This window comes from Neoarius graeffei, chromosome 11 (genome assembly GCF_027579695.1).
Source record: "Neoarius graeffei isolate fNeoGra1 chromosome 11, fNeoGra1.pri, whole genome shotgun sequence".
Classification (NCBI taxonomy): domain Eukaryota; kingdom Metazoa; phylum Chordata; class Actinopteri; order Siluriformes; family Ariidae; genus Neoarius; species Neoarius graeffei.
Genome location: NC_083579.1, coordinates 70,262,867 through 70,285,879, shown reverse-complemented (window position 1 = coordinate 70,285,879; position 23,013 = coordinate 70,262,867). Strand labels below are relative to the sequence as shown.

General features: G+C 41.8%; 1 protein-coding gene across 5 annotated transcripts in view; it reads left to right on the top strand.

Annotated features, from left to right (window-relative positions):
• The window catches only part of LOC132894609 (peroxidasin), a 300,221-nt gene that overhangs the window by 272,442 nt on the left and 4,766 nt on the right, over positions 1-23,013 (top strand). For 3 of the 5 annotated variants that reach the window (XM_060934684.1, XM_060934683.1, XM_060934681.1), the window contains exons 19-22: positions 275-483; positions 4,589-4,703; positions 5,414-5,540; positions 9,625-9,738. In XM_060934684.1, the coding sequence (XP_060790667.1) occupies positions 275-483; positions 4,589-4,703; positions 5,414-5,540; positions 9,625-9,738 (565 nt within the window). Of the gene's footprint in view, positions 1-274; positions 484-4,588; positions 4,704-5,413; positions 5,541-9,624; positions 9,739-14,632; positions 18,195-23,013 lie in introns of those variants that run through there. The other 2 variants (XR_009655662.1, XM_060934680.1) reach the window with 2 other exon arrangements.

Genomic DNA, 23,013 nt, shown 5'->3' with positions numbered 1-23,013 from the left:
CAGAAGGAAGCGTCCCGCACGCGACGTCATGAAAATCAGTGTTTGCCGGGAAATCCAAACGCCAAGTTTTTTCAGAGGCGGACCAATTCGCCTCAAATGGCTTGATTTCAACTGAATTTTTCTGGTATTGCGCAAGGTAAAAAAAAAATGCAAAAAGTGACAGATATTTGACCAAAGTTTAATATAAAATAAGAGAATTACATTGATCTTGCTCCTAAATATACCCAAGATGTGCCCTTTAAAGTCACAAAAAAAACCCGTTTGTCTTTTTCAGGTTCTGGTATGAGAACCCTGGCGTGTTTAGTCCAGCTCAGTTGACTCAGCTGAAGCAGGCATCTCTCACCCGGGTGCTGTGTGACAACGGCGACAACATTACCCGCATTCAGTCTGACGTCTTCAACGTGGCAGACTTCCCTCGCGGATATGGAAACTGCGAGGACGTGCCCAAGATCGACCTGCGGATGTGGCAGGACTGCTGTGAAGGTACAGCCAAGGACGAGATTATAATCTTCATGAACTCTGTCTGCACCAACACTGTTTATCTACATCTTTTCTCACATGAATAAGCTTTAATTATGCATGATGTGTGTGTGTGTGTGTGTGTGTGTGTGTGTGTGTGTGTGTGTGTGTGTGTGTGATCTTGTCTGCGGAAGTCTAGTCTGCTTGCGGTGTTACATTCTGAATAGTATGACTCATGTTCTGTTGTTTAGTTAAATCCCTTTGCTTTGAATATCACTGAAAATATATTCAGGTGAAAACGGAGATGGTAATCTGTCTGTCGACACTGCATTAACGATATCACTTTTCTTTCTTTTAAATCACACTTCATATAAACTGTGCTCTAAAATTCTCAATGTACTCCTTACATTAGACACATAGGCTTTTTTATTGAAGTATTGTTCTTTCTACAGTCTTGACTAAGTTAAACGTGCCTAATTTTTAGATCTAAACAGGTACAGATCACTGTTTTGGGAACTGGAGTGCTTAGAGCTTACAAAGAAATGTCACAGAGTATAAATAGTGAGCCAAGAAAGAAAACATTAACGAAACCGCTCATGTGTTATGATCCAGTGAGGTATTTAATTGGTGCTGGAGTCAGATGAGTCATTATCTCAGGCTTAAGCAGTAATCATTTGCTTTCCTTTGAATTAAAGGACACAGAAGTACGCTCTTCGGTGTTGCGAATGTCAGCCATATTGAGAAACATCTTTTATTAAGTTTACTTAAGTTTAATTATACAGCGCTCAGCGTAAATGAGTGCACCCCCTTTGAAAAGTAACATTTTAAACAATATCTCAATGAACACAAACAATTTCCAAAATGTTGAAAAGACAAAGTTTAATATAACATCTGTTTAACTTATAACGTGAAAGTAAGGTTAATAATATAACTTAGATTACACATTTTTCAGTTTTACTCAAATTAGGGTGGTGCAAAAATGAGTACACCCCACAACAAAAACTACTACGTCTAGTACTTTGTATGGCCTCCATGATTTTTAATGACGGCACCAAGTCTTCTAGGCATGGAATGAACAAGTTGGCGACATTTTGCAACATCAATCTTTTTCCATTCTTCAACAACGACCTCTTTTAGTGACTGGATGCTGGATGGAGAGCGATGCTCAACTTGTCTCTTCAGAATTCCCCAAAGAAAATCATTTCTTTCCACCACAAAGGTGAAGGCTACAAGAAGATCAGCAAAGCTTTACTTATCAGTCAGAATACTGTAGCAAAAGTGGTACAAAAATTTAAGAAAGATGGAACTGCAACCATCTCACAGAGACGTCCAGGTCGTCCACGGAAGTTAACACCTCGACAGGAGCATCTTCTGATGAGAAGGGTTGACGAAAATCAGCATGCAAGTTCACTGCAGTTATCTAAAGAAGTAGAAAGCCAAACTGGGGTGACTATTTCCCGTGACACAATACGGCGTATGCTGCAGAGGAATGGCATGCATGGATGCCGTCCACGAAAGAAGCCTCTCCTAAAGCCCAGGCACAGAAAAGCCCGCCTAGAGTTTGCCAGGGCCCATGCTGACAAAGATGAAGACTACTGGGACTCTATACTCTGGAGTGATGAGACCAAGATAAATGTTTTTGGAACTGATGGCTTCAAAACTGTATGGCGTCGCAAAGGTGAGGAATACAAAGAAAAATGCCTGGTGCCTACAGTGAAACATGGTGGTGGCAGTGTCCTTATGTGGGGCTGCATGAGTGCTGATGGTGTCGGGGAGCTGCATTTCATTGATGGCATCATGAATTCACAGACGTATTGCTCTATACTGAAAGAGAAGATGCTACCATCACTCCGTCCCCTTGGTCGTCGTGCACTTTTCCAACATGACAGTGATCCTAAACACACATCTAAGGCCACTGTTGGATTTCTGAAGAAGAACAGGGTGAAAGTGATTCAGTGGCCAAGTACGTCTCCTGATCTGAACCCAATCGAACACCTATGGGGAATTCTGAAGAGACAAGTTGAGCATCACTCTCCATCCAGCATCCAGTCACTAAAAGAGGTCGTTGTTGAAGAATGGAAAAAGATTGATGTTGCAAAATGTCGCCAACTTGTTCATTCCATGCCTAGAAGACTTGGTGTTGTCATTAAAAATCATGGAGGCCATACAAAGTACTAGATGTAGTAGTTTTTGTTGTGGGGTGTACTCATTTTTGCACCACCCTAATTTGAGTAAAACTGAAAAAATGTGTAATCTAAGTTTATATTATTAACCTTACTTTCCCGTTATAAGTTAAACAGATGTTATATTAAACTTTGTCTTGTCAACATTTTGGAAATTGTTTGTGTTCATTGAGATATTGTTTAAAATGTTACTTTTCAAAGGGGGTGCACTCATTTACGCTCAGCACTGTATATGATTTGCAAAGTGTACATCAGAAAATATATATCTAACAGTTATTCCATGAAATTGAGTCGTATATGAGCTGATAGCCAATGAGGCGCGTAGTGCCGGGTTGGCTGTAAACCATGTATGACGAGATTGAGTGGAATAACTGTTTTGTTATATCCACATTCGCTGGATTTTGAGAAACGGAGCATTTTTATTTTTTGCAAATTCGATAAATAAAAACTTCATACAAAACGTATGACAAAATCATTTCCGCTTAGAATGTAAACAAACCGGCGAAATGACAGGAGCAATTTGTGGAAAATGGCATAATAATAATTCTTGAAAAATGTTTAAAAAGATGCGTTCTTACCATTAAATATTTTTATTCCATAGTTTGTTGCCCTTTTTTTATGTATTTTCGAGTAGAGTTTTTATTTCGTCCTCGGTTGGTTCAGTAACACAATCCGCCATTTTCTTCTTCTTCCTCTTTAGGGTTTTTTTGGCGGTTGGCAAACCAACTTAAAGGTGCATTACCGTCACCGAATGGGCTGGAGTGTGGAACAGGAGATGCTGGGGGGGGACTATATTCCTTTAGCTATTTCTGTTTCTTTTAAATACTTGATAACAAAGTGATATATCTGACTTGATGCACTCCGCCATTGTGTTTTTCTCTACTCACAGTATATAAGCTGATATATTATTATTATTAAGATCAACTTATATCGCGCCTTTCTCACACCCAAGGTCGCGTTACAATTACAAAGAAAAAAAAAGTCCTCCAAAAAAGGGTCAGGGTGTAATTCTAAAGGCGTAGCTACCCACAGTCCCACCAAAAGGCGCGTGAAGGTATGTCCCACACCGCATGCACAGCCGCTGCGACACTACCGGGCAATGTCGCTCAGAACACCGCACCATGGATCCACAAACTGAGCACAGAAGCACTGCCGCACAGAGCGCCGATATGTCCCAAACCATCTGCACAGCCACTGCGACGCCACTGGCAACATCGCTCGGAACACCGCGGCAAGCACAGAAGCACCGCCGCACAGAGCGCTGGACAACCCCGATGTTAAAAGAGTAACGAGCTCACTGCAGTCCATAGCAAGAAGCACAGGCATCACCCATGGTGGACCAAGGCCCGAAGGGAACCGACACCCAAAACTGGCTCTGGAGCTACGCCACAACCGACGGACAAAATATTCAAACAAACATCAAACTATACAAACACTAAAAGAGAAACAAAGGGAGAAAAAAGAAAAATAAAAGCTTTGGTGAGAAGCGGCAGCCAAAATGCGCACAGCGTACTCCCAACCGGAAACGGAAAACGTTATATCCTAGTAGTAGCCAAGAGCTACTCAGAGCGTGCGACTGCTCATATCCAGTGAATGTGCATGGAATAATAATTGGTATCTCTTGCGGGGCAATGGCTGAATCGTCTCTAAGGATTTCTTGAGGAATTTAAGATGAATAGTTAGGACTGATTTGTCAGACCATGAGAACAAAGATTTAAATGTTATAAGAACCTTTCCTATTGTTAAAGAGTCAATTTTGAATTATTGTCTTTCATATTTATCTCATACACTCGCTTTGTTCATTTTTCTTTCTGGTGCCAATAATTCTGAAGAGCTTTATTTTTCACGACTTGCAGATTTCACAGTATATGTACTGTTGCTTTGTTGCTGCATAAAAGCAGCATTGTTTTCATTCTACTGTCAGTGAACTCCGATTAAATCCACAGACTGCCGCACCAAAGGTCAGTTCAACGCCCTGTCGTATCACTTCCGAGGCCGCAGGTCGGTGAAGCACAGCTACGCAGAGGATAACCCTTCTAGAAAGTTGCATAATGATCACAGGTCAGTCTCATTTACTAAATTTCAACTTTTACACTGACTACATTGTAAAGTTTTAGAAATGTTATTAAACAGTTACTATACACACCATGTGGCCTAGGCATGGTGAAATCTAGCTTACACTAGCTACACTACCGTTCAAAAGTTTGGGGTCACTTTGAAATGTCCTTATTTTTGAAAGAAAAGCACTGTTCTTTTCAATGAAGATCACTTTAAACTAATCAGAAATCCACTCTATACATTGCTAATGTGGTAAATGACTATTCTAGCTGCAAATGTCTGGTTTTTGGTGCAATATCTCCATAGGTGTATAGAGGCCCATTTCCAGCAACTCTCACTCCAGTGTTCTAATGGTACAATGTGTTTGCTCATTGCCTCAGAAGGCTAATGGATGATTAGAAAACCCTTGTACAATCATGTTAGCACAGCTGAAAACAGTTGAGCTCTTTAGAGAAGCTATAAAACTGACCTTCCTTTGAGCAGATTGAGTTTCTGGAGCATCACATTTGTGGGGTCGATTAAATGCTCAAAATGGCCAGAAAAATGTCTCGACTATATTTTCTATTCATTTTACAACTTATGGTGGTAAATAAAAGTGTGACTTTTCATGGAAAACACAAAATTGTCTGGGTGACCCCAAACTTTTGAACGGTAGTGTATATCAAATGTAGTTAAAAATTAATTTATTCTACCATATTCATTTTGTTTTTCAGTGGTATTGATGACAGAAACATTTTAAATGCAACTCTTTCCTCAAAGTCAAACGCTGAACTGCCAGTAAATGACTTCCAGGATTTCGTTATGGACATGCAGAAGACTATCACTAGTTTACGAAAGCAGGTGAGACTGGACGCTTGGTTAAAGGTGAAAATGGTTTTTAAACTAAAAAATGTTACACACACAGGTGTCATGTTCTGAAAAATATGGGACAGTTGTGACTTGTGAACCTTTAAACACGTTAACCCTCTGGGGTCTGAGGGTATTTTCTGGCTCCGATTTTGTCGTCAAGTTCAACAAATCTAAACAGTATTTTCAAAGTCATGTGACTTTTTTGTATTCAGCACAAGTTCAGTTACAATAATATCTCTGTAGTCTGTATGTCATCTCATCTCATTATCTCTAGCCGCTTTATCCTGTTCTATAGGGTCGCAGGCAAGCTGGAGCCTATCCCAGCTGACTACGGGCGAAAGGCGGGGTACACCCTGGACAAGTCGCCAGGTCATCACAGGGCTGACACATAGACACAGACAACCATTCACACTCACATTCACACCTACGGTCAATTTAGAGTCACCAGTTAACCTAACCTGCATGTCTTTGGACTGTGGGGGAAACCGGAGCACCCGGAGGAAACCCACGCGGACACGGGGAGAACATGCAAACTCCGCACAGAAAGGCCCTCGCCGGCCACGGGGCTCGAACCCAGACCTTCTTGCTGTGAGGCGACAGCGCTAACCACTACACCGCCGTGCCGCTCTGTATGTCATGATTGTACTTTTAAAAAAATAACAGATAAATGAAGATGTTGTAAAAAGCAGGTTTAGAACTGTGTTGGAATGGGTGAAAAACATGACCGTACCCATCGTGTCGAACCGTTTTGGTCACTTGAGGTGATTCTGTTCAGTCTGAGGAATGGATCGAGCACGAAAATTTAAATCTGCTCCATTGATTTGGACAATTAACTGGCCATCAAAAAATTATGTCCTGTTGTTTTGGGATAAAGGGTTGGCAGTGGGAGGGATATTCAGTGAGAAGGGTAAAACATTTCCATTCCATTCAATGAGAAGAGTGAAAACCCCTCCTACTGCCATCTCTTAATCCCATCAGGTCAAGTCACAATGGGTAAGGTCGTGTTTTTTCACACATTCCAACACAGTTCTAAAACTGCTTTTTACAACAGCCTCATTTATCTGGTATTTGACTTTATTTTGGTATTTGACTTTATTCAGTGTGTCTTGAAATTAACTCTTGTCCTATTTTACTCAGTTCAGAGCCACAACCAACTCTGTTACTCTGTTACACAATTACTCTGCCATTTTGCTCCCACTCCAACTCCGCATTTTACTCTCTAAACTCAAAATCGAGCAAAATTAACTATTTTTGAGGAAAATACTTTTAACTCTGGAAAAATTGCTCAGTTATTTTTCCTGTGTATGCACTACAGCGCACGCATATCAACCGATCTGCTCATAATAAATAGAAAAAATAATAATAATAGGTTCAATTTATATAGCGCCTTTCTAAAACCCAAGGACGCTTTACAATTATAGACAGGAAGGAAGGGAAAAAAAATCCACCAAATAGGGGTCAGGATGTAATTCCAGTGGTGTAGCAGCCACAGTCCCACCAAAAGGCGCACGAAAACAAGTCCCACACCACCAGCACAGCCACCGCGCCGCCGCCAGCAACATCGCTCGAACACCATGCCATGGATCCACAAAGCGAGCACAGAAGCACCACCACGCAGAGTGCTGGTATGTCCCAAACCGCCTGCACAGCCGCCGCGACGCCACTGAGCAACATTGCCCGGAACATCACGCCAAGCATTAAAGCACAGAGTGCTGGACAACCACGATGTCAAAATGAGCAACGAGCTCGCTGCAGTCCACAGCTGGGAGCACAGGCATCACCCACAGCGAACCAAGGCCTGGAGGGAACCGACGCCCAAAACTGGGTCCGGAGCTACACCACCACCGGCGGACAAAACCTTCAAACAAACATCAAACTACACAAACACACAGGAAAAAGTAAAAATAAAAAAGAGGAGAAAATAAAATAAAATAATAATAAAAAAGCTCCGGAAATATTTACACTTACTCAAGTTGATCTATAGCTCGATCGAGTCGAAGTAAAAAAAAAAAAGAGGCACCGCTCATCATAAGTTCTCAAGATTGAACTGAATCGCTGTCCTGAATCATGAACTGAATCATGAATTGAATCGCTGTCCTGAATCATCCAAAGCACATAAAATCCGCGTGCCATCTCGAAACAAGTTTTACCTCCAAATAGCCTAGACTATGTCTGACAGATTTTATCCTGTTTATGGTGGGCGTTCCCACCCCGAAAGAGAAACCAATCAAAACCGAAAGAGTGAAAGTGATTATCATGCCGTTACCACATGAACAGTCTTTTATGAATGCATAAGTGCGCGCTCAGCGCTTCGACTCTGGTGTGACTGAGTACGGTGACAAGTTTTATGTTCCATCTAATTTAGACAATTTAAAAACTATAACATTATTTGGCCGTGGGCACACAGGAAAGTGTAAATTATAAAGTTTCTGTCAATATGTTTATCATGCTTGTATGATGAAAAACTCGAAGATATTTATCTAAATACATGACCTACTCATTCTAAACCTTTCGAGCTTCACCGGCGAAGCTCTCGACCCCAGAGGGTTAAAGATGCAGCAGAGGAGTAGAAGCAGTGGTATACTTTCAGCAAAATAGCCACCTTAGCAATACAATACAACGTGTGGTTGTTTTTCTCAATTTGTGAATTGTGTTAAAGGAACAGTCCACCGTACTTCCATAATGAAATATGCTCTTATCTGAATTGAGACGAGCTGCTCCGTACCTGTCCGAGCTTTGCGCGACCTCCCAGTCAGTCAGACGCAGTCAGACGTGCTGTCACTCCTGTTAGCAATGTAGCTAGGCTCAGTATTGCCAATGGTATTTTTTGGGGCTGTAGTTAGATGCGACCAAACTCTTCCGCGTTTTTCCTGTTTACATAGGTTTATATGACCAGTGATATGAAACAAGTTCAGTTACACAAATTGAAACGTAGCGATTTTCTATGCTATGGAAAGTCCGCACTGTAATGACAGGCGTACTAACATCTTCTGCGCGCTTCGGCAGCGCATTGATACGGAGCTCAGATATCAATGCGCTGCCGAAGCGTGCAGAAGGTGTTAGTACGCCTGTCATTATAGTGCGGACTTTCCATAGCATAGAAAATCGCTACGTTTCAATTTGTGTAACTGAACTTGTTTCATATCACTGGTCACTGTTTCCTGTGTAAACAGGAAAAACGCGGAAGAGTTTGGTCGCATCTCACTACAGCCCCAAAAAATACCATTGGCAATACTGAGCCTAGCTACATTGCTAACAGGAGTGACAGCACGTCTGACTGCGTCTGACTGACTGGGAGGTCGCGCAAAGCTCGGAGAGGTACGGAGCAGCTCGTCTCAATTCAGATAAGAGCATATTTCATTATGGAAGTACGGTGGACTGTTCCTTTAATTTCCACAATTAACATAGCTCATTTGTAAAGAGTTCCAGCACCAAGCAGATATCCTGGCGTAGGACGAGCTTTGTACAGAAGACTACACAAATAATGCATTATTTCAGAATTCCTCTGAAGCAGGGTGCCAACTTCATTCCTGTAAAACCAGTCAATTACTAGGTTTATTAGAGCAGGAAAATGACCAAACTTCACCGGACTCCAGCTCTCCAGCACTGCATCCCTGCTGTAGAGAGTTGACACGATGGGCTGGCACTGTTCGAACTGTTTGAAACAGGATCAGGATCAGATAGCCCTGCACATTTGGACAATTTAAGCTGAGTTTCAGTGCTGGAGGCGAATCGACATTTCAAACACATGGCTTTAATTAAGGCATCAGCAGAGAGAGAGAGAGAGAGAGAGACTGAATGGATTGTATAACTCGCGTCACAGCCTTGGATTTCAGAAATGTGATTCTTGTTTTAAGCTTTATTATCAAGGACATACATAGAGATGCAAATTAACTGTGCTCCTCGGTCATTTGAGTTAAAGCAAATGATTTACAGATGGTTTTGCTGTATTCAGTTGAAACACTTTGACGTAATGAAGGGTTAATTTTTTCAGTTTTTAAAGTGACCAGCACTGATTAAGACAGAGGTGCTAAAAGGCTATGATTTGTACTCTCTGGCGTCTTCTGTCCGACAGATAAAAAGACTTGAAGGCCGTCTGAGTAAGAGAGACTGCGTCGATGAGGAAGCTAGACACCGGGGGAACAGAGAGACCTGGAAGAAAGACCACTGCACCACATGCGAATGCAGAGTACGTACACCACATCTGTGTATTCAAGCAGTCCTGTGGATCGGAGCTTCCTTAATAGCTCCTAGTATCACAAATACATTATTTGATATATATGACTTTGTCATGTGACCCATTTTTAATGTACTGCTTACTTAGTTACTATAGTAAACCACACTGTACCGTCACACTACCTCCATAATCTTCATAAACCTTCTGAAGCTACCAGATATTCCAGTAATGTAAATATTATCTAGAACTAGCTGTATGTAGTTTCCATATTCTGGCAACAAAGGATTTAATTAAATGTTTTTTTGCACTCTCACATGACCCCATAACAACGGTAACTACGCCGCCATGACAGGGGGAATGCTTGTAGTGCTTCGTTCAGCCGAGTTAGTTGTTATTGATCGGTATGGGAAGGTTTTGCTGCATTTTAGGATCTACAAATTGTTTTGAACAAAACAACGACATCAGATTTTTTAATTTACCAAAAGTAATTCATCATCGGGGGGAAAAATAGAGAAATTTCTCAACGTAGAAGGGAAAAGTGGGGGGAAAACATTCGGCGGGGCTCTGTGTCAAACAGAGAGGTCAAAAACCCTACGATATGCTCGCTTTATTTCCACAAAGGTAAGAATTTTTAAAAATTTCATTTCTCAACTGCAGCAAGGTGCTCATTCTTATACAGTGAAGTGAATATGAGCCTCAACACAGCAGCTCAGCATAGCCTCACATTCACTGAGACTTAAAGGAACAGTCCACCGTACTTCCATAATGAAATATGCTCTTATCTGAATTGAGACGAGCTGCTCCGTACCTGTCCGAGCTTTGCGCGACCTCCCAGTCAGTCAGACGCAGTCAGACGCGCTGTCACTCCTGTTAGCAATGTAGCTAGGCTCAGCATGGCCAATGGTATTTTTTGGGGCTGTAGTTAGATGCGACCAAACTCTTCCGCGTTTTTCCTGTTTACATAGGTTTATATGACCAGTGACATGAAACAAGTTCAGTTACACAAATTGAAACGTAGCGATTTTCTATGCTATGGAAAGTCCGCACTATAATGACAGGCGTACTAACACCTTCTGCGCGCTTCGGCAGCGCATTGATACGGAGCTCAGATATCAATGCGCTGCCGAAGCGCGCAGAAGGTGTTAGTACGCCTGTCATTATAGTGCCAACTTTCCATAGCTGTTCCTTTAAAGTGCCTTTACATTCGGGGATCCTTGGAACCCAGTCATTATGGGAAACACGTGATGCTGATTATAAATAACTCGCTTCTATAACAGTGTCCTGTAGAGTCACAAAGTATAACTGCGTAACCAGGAAATTCATTATAGTTTGAACATGAAGTCTGTTTTGTTGAAGTTATAAGCTGTGCATTGATGGAAACTTGAGTGCAAAACTGTTCATGACAACTGCAGTCCTAAAGTTAGCAAGTCAACTGTAGTCCTCAGCCATAAACGTATTACTGTAAGTGTCCAGAGCGTCTTCCAAGTGCGACTTTGTATGGGACCGTCCTCTACAGGAGCGACGAGATGCAACTCCAGCCAGACGTAGGGCATCAGGATGGATCAGGCGAGTCCGAGGAGCTCGGAATTAAATAATATTGGCTGGCTTTTTTTCATGGTATATCAGATATATTAAATTCTGTATGTATATATCTGAAAGGAATATATCTGATATACCACGAAAAAAGCCAGCCAATATTATTATTATACATACACGTTCGCATTGGCATATTCTCTCAAAATCTTCCGTATTTAACGAAGCAAGCCTGGCGGCCATGTTTGTTTACATTACAAATTGTCACAGTCGCTGGCTAGCACGGAAGTTTTACGTGTAATACGTCTCTTTTAGCATTTTCAATTCACTACGACGGTTTACTGCGGGCGCCACCGGCGGAACAAAGAAATGCTCGTGCGCACGCGCAGCAGAAAACTCTCTCATTAAATATTCGTGTGATGTCATGTTGTCTTGACAACCATGCAATATCGTAAACCATATTCAACGCTCATTCTCCATTGGGTAGAGTGACGTACGTGTAATACACATAGGATAAGCGATACGCTTAACAGTATTGCATGCTATCGAACCAAATGAATGAAACCCGCTAGAAGGGAATAGAACACGTTTTTATTCCATCGAAAAAGTGTCCTGTAATAATTAATATTGCATTAATATAAACCCGGGGTTTGAATTATAGCCAGCACTCCTGTCAAAGATGCTGATATAGAAAACAGTTGACCTCTGAGTATCCTTGGACTGGAACGAAGCGATTGTTGAGGCATCTCAGGTGGTGTTTACATTAGACCGTATCAGCGGATCATCAGATTAACGTTTTTAAAACGATTCGCGTGCACACAGCAACGCCAATACACGATTCGCGTGCACACAGCAACGCCAATACACGGATACGCTCGGCTCCGCAGGCATCCTGCGCTCCAAATCACTCCGCCCTGAACAGCGAGTGCCCTCTGGAGGGTGCGCACTCCGGCCCTGCGCAGCTCACAGAGCGCGCGAGTGAAGCGCACGAGCAGTGATTCGGGACAGATAGCAGGAAGTGAAAGTCCGGGCCGTTTTTCAGCAGTCGCGTCACATGACCAACGTGGCATGACCAATGCCAGCGAATCAAGAAGGTGGATGTCACAGTGACGTTGTCCAATGACGACGTCAGCTAGAGCTCAGCACTGCGTATCCTCGTTCCTCAGTGTTTACACAGCACCGGATCAGATACGTACTGGGTTGAATACGTGGGCCCTTCCCGGCGTTTTAATGTGCACGGACAGTGCATCCGCGACGAAAACGAGACGGATACGGTCTAATGTAAACACCACCTCAAAGTTCACCTTTGAATCTGTTTCCATCAGGAACCGAGTCTAGCGGGTTAAAGTGGTTGTGCGCGACATGCAGAGAAGACAAAGGCACTAAATCCCACCTTTGTGGTTATTTTGATTTGACTTTCTTCTCCACAAACAGCTGATTTCATTGCATGGTACTGCCTGTTATTTGAATATTGAGAAAAAGGAAGAGGTAGAGTGAAGAGTGCATATGTTTGAATATAGAGCTGGTTCTTTCAGAGTGGCTCACCCAAATGTCATTCTACACCATCAGGCTTTTGGCCCTTACTCACGCCAACCTCACATCTGTGTTATTTCAGTAGCTCTGTGCGTTTATATGTGTGCGTGGAGGGGGTGTTGGGTATTGTGTGTCTCTCTGGCTAACGCACTCCTTTCTCCCATTATCTTTCGTGCCCAGAGAGGATTTAATGCTGCCAGGCTGCCAGCCCAGCCCTTCATCCACGTGCCAAATGACATTCTTTTCAAATGGTGGCCAAGTGATTTTTAACTTTTTCCCTTACGACTTTTCCCTAAAATATCTTTGATGTCTTATCGCAAGAACAAGCAGTGGTTTTGTTCAGCTTGACTTGCCTGTAAAAATGGCTAATATAACTCTCTCATTAAAGCATGCAATGGATTTTGATAACTGTGGATATATATACACTACCGTTCAAAAGTTTGGGGTGACTTTGAAATGTCCTTATTTTTGAAAGAAAAGCACTGTTCTTTTCAATGAAGATCACTTTAAACTAATCAGAAATCCACTCTATACATTGCTAATGTGGTAAATGACTATTCTAGCTGCAAATGTCTGGTTTTTGGTGCAATATCTCCATAGGTGTATAGAGGCCCATTTCCAGCAACTCTCACTCCAGTGTTCTAATGGTACAATGTGTTTGCTCATTGCCTCAGAAGGCTAATGGATGATTAGAAAACCCTTGTACAATCATGTTAGCACAGCTGAAAACAGTTGAGCTCTTTAGAGAAGCTATAAAACTGACCTTCCTTTGAGCAGATTGAGTTTCTGGAGCATCACATTTGTGGGGTCGATTAAATGCTCAAAATGGCCAGAAAAATGTCTTGACTATATTTTCTATTCGTTTTACAACTTATGGTGGTAAATAAAAGTCTGATTTTTCATGGAAAACACAAAATTGTCTGGGTGATACCAAACTTTTGAACGGTAGTGTATGTGTGTGTGTGTGTGTGTGTGTGTGTATATATATATATATATATATATATATATATATATATATATATATATATATATATAATTTTATCCCCGTCCAAACGAAGTTTGGCGATTATGGAAACGGGTTCTGTCCGGCTGTCCTTCCGGTCACGTTTTCATTTCCGGGCCATATCTTTAAAACTACTGAACATATCTTTATGAAACTTTGTATACATATCAAGCAATATGTCATTTGGTGCCTTTTGCTATTTTGGATTTTTGGAAAGAAAAAAAAAAAGCATTTTTCTAACTTTTACATAAAATATAGATTTTGACTTAGTTTCTCAGAGCAATGTTCGTTTCCAGAGCATATATCCAAAACTATTCATGATACGTATTTGAAACTTGGTATACATGTTAACAAGGTGATGTAGATGTGCCTTTTCATACTAAGAGATTGGAGAAATTTTAATTTTTCATGTTTCCATGGAAAAAATTTCAGACTTGGTCTCTCAGGTTAGTCTTAGGGGTAGGTTTTGTTTTCGGAGCAGAACTTGAAAACTATGAGTGGTATGGTCTTGAAAGTTGGTATATGTGTTGATTAAGTAATGTATTTGTGGCTTTTGATACCAAGAAATGCGAGAAATGTTAATTTTTAGCTCACCTGGACCAAAGGTCCGCTGGGTTTATGCCATGGGCTGCTGAGGTCAGTGTAAAGACATCGGGTTGGTTTCCTGCAGCAGAACTTGAAAAATGTGGCAAATGATATCTTGAAACTTGGTATATATTTGGTATATTGGGGGGGCGATATAGATGACTCTGTCTTGTTTATTTGGGTGTGATTCTTTTCCCACCTTCTCCCTTCATTTCTTCTCCTCTGATTTCTGATTTCTCCTGTATGTTTTAGGAGGGCCAGGTGACATGTTTTGTGGAGAAGTGTCCCCCAACATTATGTCCAAAGCCTGAGACACTGAAAGGTGTTTGCTGTCCTGTGTGCCTCGAACAGCCATCGAAAATGCAGGCCAAAGAGCATCACGTATAACCTCAGGAACACCAAAGCATTCGAAGAAGAGACTTAACCGATGCAACCTGCAGCACCTACATGCCTCAGTGTTTTTTTTTTTTGTACCCCCCCATATCTCCAAACATGGCATCAGCTGCCATGTTGCCAGATTATCCACTTTTAAAATAACATCTGAATCAATGGATGAACAGATGAATGCCTAAAAGATGCTTTCTTCCTCTCTTCCTGCATCAGGCCTGACCAAAGGGACCAGAAGCCTTTAGAGACCACCTAAAGTGTTGGCCTGCCCCTTCCTGCCCCATCGCGTGCACTGAAGAGAAAGGATTACATTACAACTCGAGCGTGAATGAATCCGATTTCAGCCACATAAGTCTCTAAAAAGCGTTCTCAGGTTAGAGATGGCAAATGGTGCTACTTCCCTAACATTAAAACCTATCCAGTGTATGAAACCGTAAAGGTATTTCTTTTTTTTTTTTCCTTTTCACTGTTTTTACACAGTATGCAAAATGTTCTGCACACTGAGTATGTGTCTTCCAAGGGTGTTCCTGGTTTTATAATTATGCAAAAGACATTTTATAGGAAGAAATAGTCGAGTTACTCCAGCTTTTACTAAAACTTTATGGTGCTTTCTTATCATTTAATGAGTATATAACTTTACACATGCATCCACCTTTGTATCAACCTCTTGTATATGAAGATAATGTGAATATATTGAAAAATATATTTGGAATTGAAGAAAGTCTACTGATCACCAAATGTTTCGTTCCAGTAACGACTGGTTAACATCTGGTGCTTTTCATATTTACTTGTCCTTCCCTGACACGAAACATTTCACGGGGGCAAATAAAAAGGTGTAGTCGTTGAAGTAGCCAGGCCTTCGCGCTAGATAGTGTTACATCAGGAGCTCACAATCTTAGTTTTAGTTCAGTATGTTTGTCTGCAGGCGTCTTGCTCACCGGTGCAGTATTTCCAGCCTGTCTCAGAAAGGTAGTTTACTGCCAGTGAGTCCCTTCTCTGTTTGAAGAGGTTCACCACAGTGTTGAAGAAGGACATTGCCTCATTAGAGTGCAGCACAGATTTCCTGCTCATGTCAGCATCATTTCCTTGATACGGTTTTATTTGCGTTGTCATTTCCTGGCTTTACATTGCTCTTGCGTCGTTCTTTATGGAGATAAAAGTGTCCACTCCATTTCACTGTCATTCTTGTTGTGATTTTAAGCCGTTCATTTGTTTATTTTGAGATATAATCGGTTACGTTAGATCAGCACTCACTGTCTGCCCCTCAGCCCCACCCTCCAACACACACACACACACACACACTCACTCAACCCAAATACAGTCTTATATAAGGTAACTCGTGACTTCCAGCCTTTGATCAGTTCCCTCTCTGTGTGGCTTGCCTGTGGAGAGTCAGAACGTTTGGATGAATGTTTTTCTCTGGAATTAGTCGAAGGCATGTGAACATTGCTGATGTCATGTTAGAGAATGTGACACTCTGACCTAAGTTTTGCCCAAATTAAAGCCATATGGAATACAACCCCGATTCCAAAAAAGTTGGGATAAAATACAAATTGTAAATAAAAACGGAATGCAATAATTTACAAATCTCAAAAACTGATATTGTATTCGCAATAGAACATAGACAACATATCAAATGTCGAAAGTGAGACATTTTGAAATTTCATGCCAAAGATTGGCTCATTTGAAATTTCATAACAGCAACACATCTCAAAAAAGTTGGGACAGGGGCAATAAGAGGCTGGAAAAGTTAAAGGTACAAAAAAGGAACAGCTGGAGGACCAAATTGCAACTCATTAGGTCAATTGGCAATAGGGCATTAACATGACTGGGTATAAAAAGAGCATCTTGGAGTGGTAGCGGCTCTCAGAAGTAAAGATGGGAAGAGGATCACCAATCCCCCTGATTCTGCGCCGACAAATAGTGGAGCAATATCAGAAAGGAGTTCGACAGTGTAAAATTGCAAAGAGTTTGAACATATCATCATCTACAGTGCATAATATCATCAAAAGATTCAGAGAATCTGGAAGAATCTCTGTGCGTAAGGGTCAAGGCCGGAAAACCATACTGGGTGCCCGTGATCTTCGGGCCCTCAGACGGCACTGCATCACATACAGGCATGCTTCTGTATTGGAAATCACAAAATGGGCTCAGGAATATTTCCAGAGAACATTATCTGTGAACACAATTCACCGTAACATCCGCTGTTGCCAGCTAAAACTGTATAGTTCAAAGAAGAAGCCGTATCTAAACATGATCCAGAAGCGCAGACGTCTTCTCTGGGCCAAGGCTCATTTAAAATGGACTGTGGTAAAGTGGAAAACTGTTCTGTGGTCAGACGAATCAAAATTTGAAGTTCTTAATGGAAATCAGGGACGCCGTGTCATTCGGACTAAAGAGGAGAAGGACGACCCAAGTTGTTATCAGCGCTCAGTTCAGAAGCCTGCATCTCTGATGGTATGGGGTTGCATTAGTGCGTGTGGCATGGGCAGCTTACACATCTGGAAAGACACCATCAATGCTGAAAGGTATATCCAGGTTCTAGAGCAACATATGCTCCCATCCAGACGACGTCTCTTTCAGGGAAGACCTTGCATTTTCCAACATGACAATGCCAAACCACATACTGCATCAATTACAGCATCATGGCTGTGTAGAAGAAGGGTCCGGGTACTGAACTGGCCAGCCTGCAGTCCAGATCTTTCACCCATAGAAAACATCCTAATTTTTCTCTTTAAATGATGCATTTTCTCAGTTTAAACATTTGATATGTCATCTATGTTATGTTCTGAATAAAATATGGAATTTTGAAACTTCCACATCATTGCATTCCGTTTTTATTTACAGTTTGTACTTTGTCCCAACTTTTTTGGAATCGGGGTTGTAGAAGAGAGGCAATGTTTTATGTGAAACAGAAGAATAATACTATGGACGCCATAAGGATAACTAACAGACACATGAACAGTTCAAACACACACAGGGTATGTCTTGGGCTCTGATTGGCCAGCACGTGATATATTTTGCAGGTTATAAGACTTGGAATGTAGTGTAGAGTAATTGTGTTTCTAGTCAACAGCCAAATCTTAGTATTATTTTTGTTTGTTGTGTATCTGCTTGCTTTTTTATTTTATTTTTTAATTCTGCTTCCCCACAACTTCACAAAGAGGGTTTGCTGTTCATCTGTGCTCTCTGTTTCTCCATTCTCCAGACTAATGTCAGTGCTCATTCAGCACGTTTACCCCCGACTCCGACCTCTGCCCCAAACTGCCCATTTGCAATGCAATGCACTGCCCTACACGACTGAACAAACTGAACCCAGGGGTCAGAATGATTTCCTGATATTTTGTATTGTATTTCTGCCAAAGATTGTTTTGCACTGTATTGTATGCCTCTCAACAATAATAAAATGAACACATTTGACATAAAATGCTTTTTTTTTTTTCACTCTCTACTTCCAAGACCATTTATGGACATCTAATCAAATAAGTGGAAGACATTGAAATGAAAGATTTTGAGCAATCCAGCCAATTTATACCAAATCTCGAGCTACCATAAATCTTCTTTCGGCTGCTCCCGATTAGGGGTCGCCACAGCGGATCTTTCGTCTCCATTGCTCCCTGTCTTCCACATCCTTCTCTACCACACCTGCCACTTTCATGTCCTCTCTCACCACATCCATGTATCTCCTCTTTGGCCTTCCTCGTTTTCGTTTGCCTGGCAGCTCCATCCTCGACATTCTCCTTCCCACATGCTCTGCATCTCTTCTCAGGCCAAGTTTACATTAGACCGTATCTGTCTCGTTTTCTTCGCGGATGCACTGTCCGTTTACATTAAAACGCCTGGAAACGCCGGGAAACGGGAATCCGCCAGGGTCCACGTATTCAATCCAGATCGTGTCTGGTCCGGTGCTGTGTAAACATTGAGAATACGCGGATATGCTCTGCTGAGCTCTAGCTGGCGTCGTCATTGGACAACGTCACTGTGACATCCACCTTCCTGATTCGCTGGTGTTGGTCATGTGACGCGACTGCTGAAAAACGGCGTGGACTTCCGCCTTGTATCACTCTTCATTAAAGAGTATAAAAGTATGAAAATACTGCAAATACTGATGCAAATACTGCCCATTGTGTAGTTATGATTGTCTTTAGGCTTGCCATCCTTCCACTTGCAAGTGGTAAGTGACTTGCGCACAGCGGCTCAGTCCCGAATCACTGCTCGTGCACTTCACTCGTGCGCTCTGTGAGCTGCGCAGGGCCGGAGTGCGCACCCTCCAGAGGGCACTCGCTGTTCAGGGCGGAGTGATTTGGAGCGCAGCCGCTGAGGAGGAAGCGATGAGCCGCACTGACACATTTCAACTTACGTGCCGAATTAGTCATGTGATTAGCGTATCCGTGTATTGGCGTTGCTGTGTGCACGCGAATCGTGTATTGGCGTTGCTGTGTGCACGCTAATCGTTTTTAAAAACGTTAATCTGATGATCCGCTGATACGGTCTAATGTAAACCCCACCTCAGGATGTACCCGTACCATCTCAGTCTCATCTCTCTTAGCTTAATTTCCAAGCTTTCCACATGTGCTGTCCCTTATCCTGTCCAACCTCATCACTCCCATCGCAAACCTTAAATCTACCATAAATGTGATTCCATAAATGCAATTACCAATGAAATTCAAGACCTTTTTTTTACTCTGGGCAGTTGTTCAGGCTGTCAGTGTATTTTTGCGATCGCTATCAGTAGAAATCTCTCATCTCATCTCATTATCTCTAGCCGCTTTATCCTTCTACAGGGTCGCAGGCAAGCTGGAGCCTATCCCAGCTGACTACGGGCGAAAGGCGGGGTACACCCTGGACAAGTCGCCCTGTGTCAGCCCTGTGATAGGGTCTAACTTCACATCTCTGTGAAACATCGGGAATGTCACTGCCGATGGTGTCCATTTCGGTAACCTGTTTACATTAGATACCCAAGCACTGGCTCCTTGAAAAGTTTTTGTGACGTCACGGGTCACGTGACCACTTAGCTAATTAACGAATCCTTGTTTTACGCTGATGTATAAAAAAGTTGAATAATGTGATGATTTTCACATTTTTGACGCCCTGCAGTGATTTAGATGGCATTTCTTATGTCCTTTATACATAATTATACCCAGAAAAAAATCCATGTCCCATGTCCTTTAAGTATGTCATTCTTTAATTTATTCATTAAAGAACGACATAGTTTTTATCACGTTTACGCTACATTACACAAGACAATTTAGTTTCTGTAGTTACTATAAACAGTCATTCCCTTGCTAAGGACTTCTTTTTTTTTTTTCAGCTTGTCTTGTTTAAGATATTTTTTGGGCAGGAAACGAGCGGGAAAGAAACACGGTGAGGGATCGGGAAATGACCTCAGGCCGGAATTGAACCCAGGTCCCTGGATTTATGGTATGGCGCCTTATCCACCTGAGCCACGACACCCAAGCAACTTGTCTTGTTACTGAGAAACCAGGATGTCCTCTGTCCTGAAGGCTTTCCTGTAGTGCAAATCTGGCTGTTACAAAGCACTGTCATTGTTAAATACATATCTCCCGACAGAAAGTGTCACCATATCAACAATTATACATGTTTTCTTGTTAACCCCTTGGCTGCCACCCATAATTAAAACAGACTGGCTGCTGTTCCATACGTGCTTCTCTAAAGATTGGCTGATATACATTTTGGTTTCCCTGATTATCATCATCATCATCATTATGATCTTCATCATCATGCATATCATCACCACCACCTCGATCCCTAGCCTCACCATCACCTCCTCCACCAGCCCCAACAGCAGCAGCATCATTCTCAGTCTCACTATCTCCTACCATGTCCTCCACCACGTGCACCACGACGTATTACTCTTCCACCACCTCTAGTTCTAACTCTACCTCTACCAAGGCCTCTAGCTACAGCTTGCCTCCTACCTCTGATGACCAAATTAGGTATGCTGTCCTCACTGCCATCACTAGATGATCCATCAGCACCACTGCCCTGACAGTCACTTCCACTGCTCTCATTTCCACTTTCATCCCCATCACTACTTCCCAATTCTATGTTCTGTATCTCCCTAAATATAATGTCCCTCACTTCTCCTGCAGTATATCTTTTTCTTGCCATAATTTGCTCCATAACACACTAAAAGAGCAAAACAAGTAAATAACGCACTGTGTCAGACAATGACAGGACACCGCATGACCAATACAGGGTCATGTGACTGTTTTGTACACTATACCAAAACACATCCAACTGGAAGAATGTTTTAGGCATTGACTGTAATTCATATGTACCACTGTGAAGTGAAAGTAATGTGCCATGTAAGGTACATAAAAGGTGTTTATGATGAGTAGCGTACGTCATAAGGCCCAGCGGTAAAAGATTTCATGACGTACATGACTCGTCCAAGGGCATTGAAGGGGTTAAACTTCCTTGTTAGAAAGTCCTGTTGGTGGCATACCCTGTCAGGTCACCTTTAAAAAGCCCTTCATTGAAAGATGATGTCAGCGACTGTAGGACAAATGTCTCTAATTTGGTGACAAGAAAAAAGGAAGGTCATTGGCAGGCTGTAGGTGTCCGTTTGCCAGGATTAGCAGATGTTATGGAGTAAAACAGCTCTACTATATTCTGACTGGATAACATATGAGTATTAAAAATCTCCTCTTCATTATTGACTCTGTAGCGCTCATACACTGCCCTGATAAAAAATAATAATAATCATAAAAAAATAAAGTCGTGCACTGTAATATTTCATTGGACCACCTTTAGCTTTGATTACAGCATGCATTCGCCATGGTATTGTTTCGATAAACTTATGCAACGTCACAACATTTATTTCAGTCCAGAGTTGTATTCATTTTTCACCGAGCTCTTGGGTTGATGATGGGAGAGTCGAACCACTGCACAAAGTCTTCTCCAGCACATCCCAAAGATTCTCAATGGGGTCAAGGTCGGGACTCTGTGGTGGTTAACCCTTTGATGCAAAACATATGCGCACCCCTTCTAATGCACAACATGGGTCAAAAATGACCCGCATTCATTTTCCAGGTTATTTCATGCTGACTGAGTTTTTCTTTGCTCTATCTTTTGAAATCAATTTATTTTATGATTGAATATTCCAAGTATTCTTTAAATATCTTGTTTTTAATTACCACAAATCATTTCCTACTTTATGAACAAAAATACTTTTTTATATTACTACACATGGGTCATCCAAGTGTGATTTAAAATTAAATGTCTTAATAGTTAATATATAATAGTTAATAGTATAATAATAATTTGTTTCAAGTAATTACTTTAGCAGTGAATGGGGAATTTATTTATTAACTATGTAGTTAGCTAAGCCAACTACAATAAAATTAGCTAACTAAAGTAGAATATGTCAACAGCTCGGTAGCTAATAGTAATTACTTGTAACTTTCTGACAAGTAATCTACTCACTCTCAAGGTAACCTCATCTCATCTCATTATCTGTAGCCGCTTTATCCTGTTCTACAGGGTCGCGGGCAAGCTGGAGCCTATCCCAGCTGACTACGGGCGAAAGGTGGGGTACACCCTGGACAAGTCGCCAGGTCATCACAGGGCTGACACATAGACACAGACAACCATTCACACTCACACCTACGGTCAATTTAGAGTCACCAGTTAACCTAACCTGCATGTCTTTGGACTGTGGGGGAAACCGGAGCACCCGGAGGAAACCCACGCGGACACGGGGAGAACATGCAAACTCCACACAGAAAGGCCCTCGCCGGCCACGGGACTCGAACCCGGACCTTCTTGCTGTGAGGCGACAGCGCTAACCACTACACCACCATGCCGCCCTCAAGGTAACCTAAACATAATCAATTTTTTTCTAAGGTAATATTAGAACAATTGAAAAACATTCCTTACATGTATGAGATGGGCAAAGGGCGCTGTGCTGAGCTGTGAAATGTCTGACACAAGCACAATTCACAGTTCCCACCAAACGCTGGAGTAAATGCATGCGGGTCGTTTCTGACCCATGTGTGTAAACTTGATGTAGAATTACAAAAGCTGTGCTTGTTCATAACTTAAGAAAGGAAAAATAAAAATGATTTTGTGCTAAACAAAAACAAGATATTTACTGCATATTTGGAAAAGTAAATGACAAAGTGAATTTATTTCAAAAGCATATCATAGAAACACTCAGCCATACATGAAATAACCTGGAAAATGAATGCAGGTCGTTTTTGACCCATGTTGTGCATTAGAAG